The 1648-nt window shown below is 31.1% G+C and overlaps 1 protein-coding gene across 2 annotated transcripts in view; it reads right to left on the reverse strand.

Moving 5' to 3' along the window:
* Positions 1–363: 363 nt before the first annotated feature.
* Positions 364–1648, reverse strand: part of RALYL (RALY RNA binding protein like) — a 509227-nt gene continuing 507942 nt past the window's right edge. For both annotated transcript variants that reach the window (XM_007461736.1, XM_007461737.1), the window contains exon 8: positions 364–1331. In XM_007461736.1, the coding sequence (XP_007461798.1) occupies positions 1314–1331 (18 nt within the window). In that variant the 3' untranslated portion in view covers positions 364–1313. The remainder of the gene's footprint in view (positions 1332–1648) is intronic.

The following is a 1648-nucleotide window of genomic DNA, read 5'->3' on the forward strand; positions in this document are numbered from 1 at the left end:
TTTAGTGCAGAGTTTTAGCTGGGCAGAGCATAAATACCTATGTTCAGGTAGTTTTGCTTTCTATCCTGAAATATTTTCTTAAAACTCTATATTTGGAGTAAAAAACATGTCTTCTAGAAATATAAACCATAGTGTGCCTTCTTTCATGGACTAAGGGCCATCTGATTTTCAATTACATGACAAATTAATATGTTCCAGGATACAAGTCATTCCATGAAAAGTTAAGGCATAAAGAACATATAATATGCATATTAATAAAGTTATGCTACTTTCATTATTGCATTGATTTTGTGGCATTACAACTTAAAAATTCAAACCAGGTATTAAAACTAAGTGCACCCCAAAAGAAAGATACACACCAACTTTGTTTTAAAAGAAACAGTATTTATTAAGAAATTATATGCTGAATTCTCCTACAGTCTGTGAAGATGGTTTCTTCCATTTCCACAGCACAAGACAATGGCTAAGGGCATCTGGAAAACACTTGCAATACCAGGGAATGGAGAGTTCCTAGTAATAGGAGATGAACTGAAGTGATGTATGTACTAATTTGAATTTTGGATCCAAAGACAAGGCAATCATCCCTGCCAATCTAGTTCTTACCAGTATGGGCATTAAAACCTGTCCATGGGATCTCCTACCCAGACTGAAATATTGGGTAATAATTGGATCATTTCAGTTCAGTCGAGCAGAGAATGCTCAATTTAATCACAGGGCAAACCAACAGTCCTTTAGCTATTGAATTACATCTGAAATATTTGCATTATTTATTAATAAAAATGGTGCTTATTGAGGGCAGAAATAAAACTTTTCAAGTATTTTATCCTTACGATCTGAAGTACTTTAAACTATAACTTAAAAATAAATTATAAAAACTAGCATAAAATGCATCTTTTCTTACATGACATTATTGGAAATAAGTTTTAAGTGTATAATTGCAATATCACCTGACTTTTATATATGACCAACAGTAAAACATGCTAATCATAAAAATAGCTTTTACAAATATACATTTGTATACGGTGTTTCCCTTACCATTCATAAATGTCCTCCACATTTTAAGACTTAAAAAAAAACCTTAATTAGCAAAGGGAAAAAACAAATTTACAATCTAAACCATAAAAACCTGACAATTATACAGCTTAGAACATAGAAGAAATGGAATTTCTAAAATTGAACAATACTGTCCATTTTATTTGGGTTTTTATAAATTGAACCAAAGATACTGTTATGCAGTAAGAAGCTTCCTTTCATATTTCTGGGTGTTGTCACAGTTTCTTTTCTGCTTTTATGGCATCATTCATTACTTCAGATCACTTTATCTGTAGAAACTGAGAAAAGAAAAAAAGTATTTTAAAATATAGAGATTTATATTTCATTGCTGATAGCATACATAACTAAATAAGCTGGAATTTAAGGCTTAATTAGGAGAAGGATAAAACAAGTCTTAAGTCTTTAGGACAAATACTTCTGAGAAGCTTAAGTTCTCAGATCCTTTGTTGTACACAACACTAAAATTATTTATATTTATAGCATGATAAGATTTTTTAAAATCCAGCTAATTTACTGACTGAGATCAACAATTATTTTTCAACCTGAGTACTTGTCCAGGTCAGAAGAGAACCACTTGAAGTTCTAGGCTAGGGAA

This window comes from Lipotes vexillifer, unplaced genomic scaffold (genome assembly GCF_000442215.2).
Source record: "Lipotes vexillifer unplaced genomic scaffold, Lipotes_vexillifer_v1.1 scaffold163, whole genome shotgun sequence".
Classification (NCBI taxonomy): Eukaryota; Metazoa; Chordata; class Mammalia; order Artiodactyla; family Lipotidae; genus Lipotes; species Lipotes vexillifer.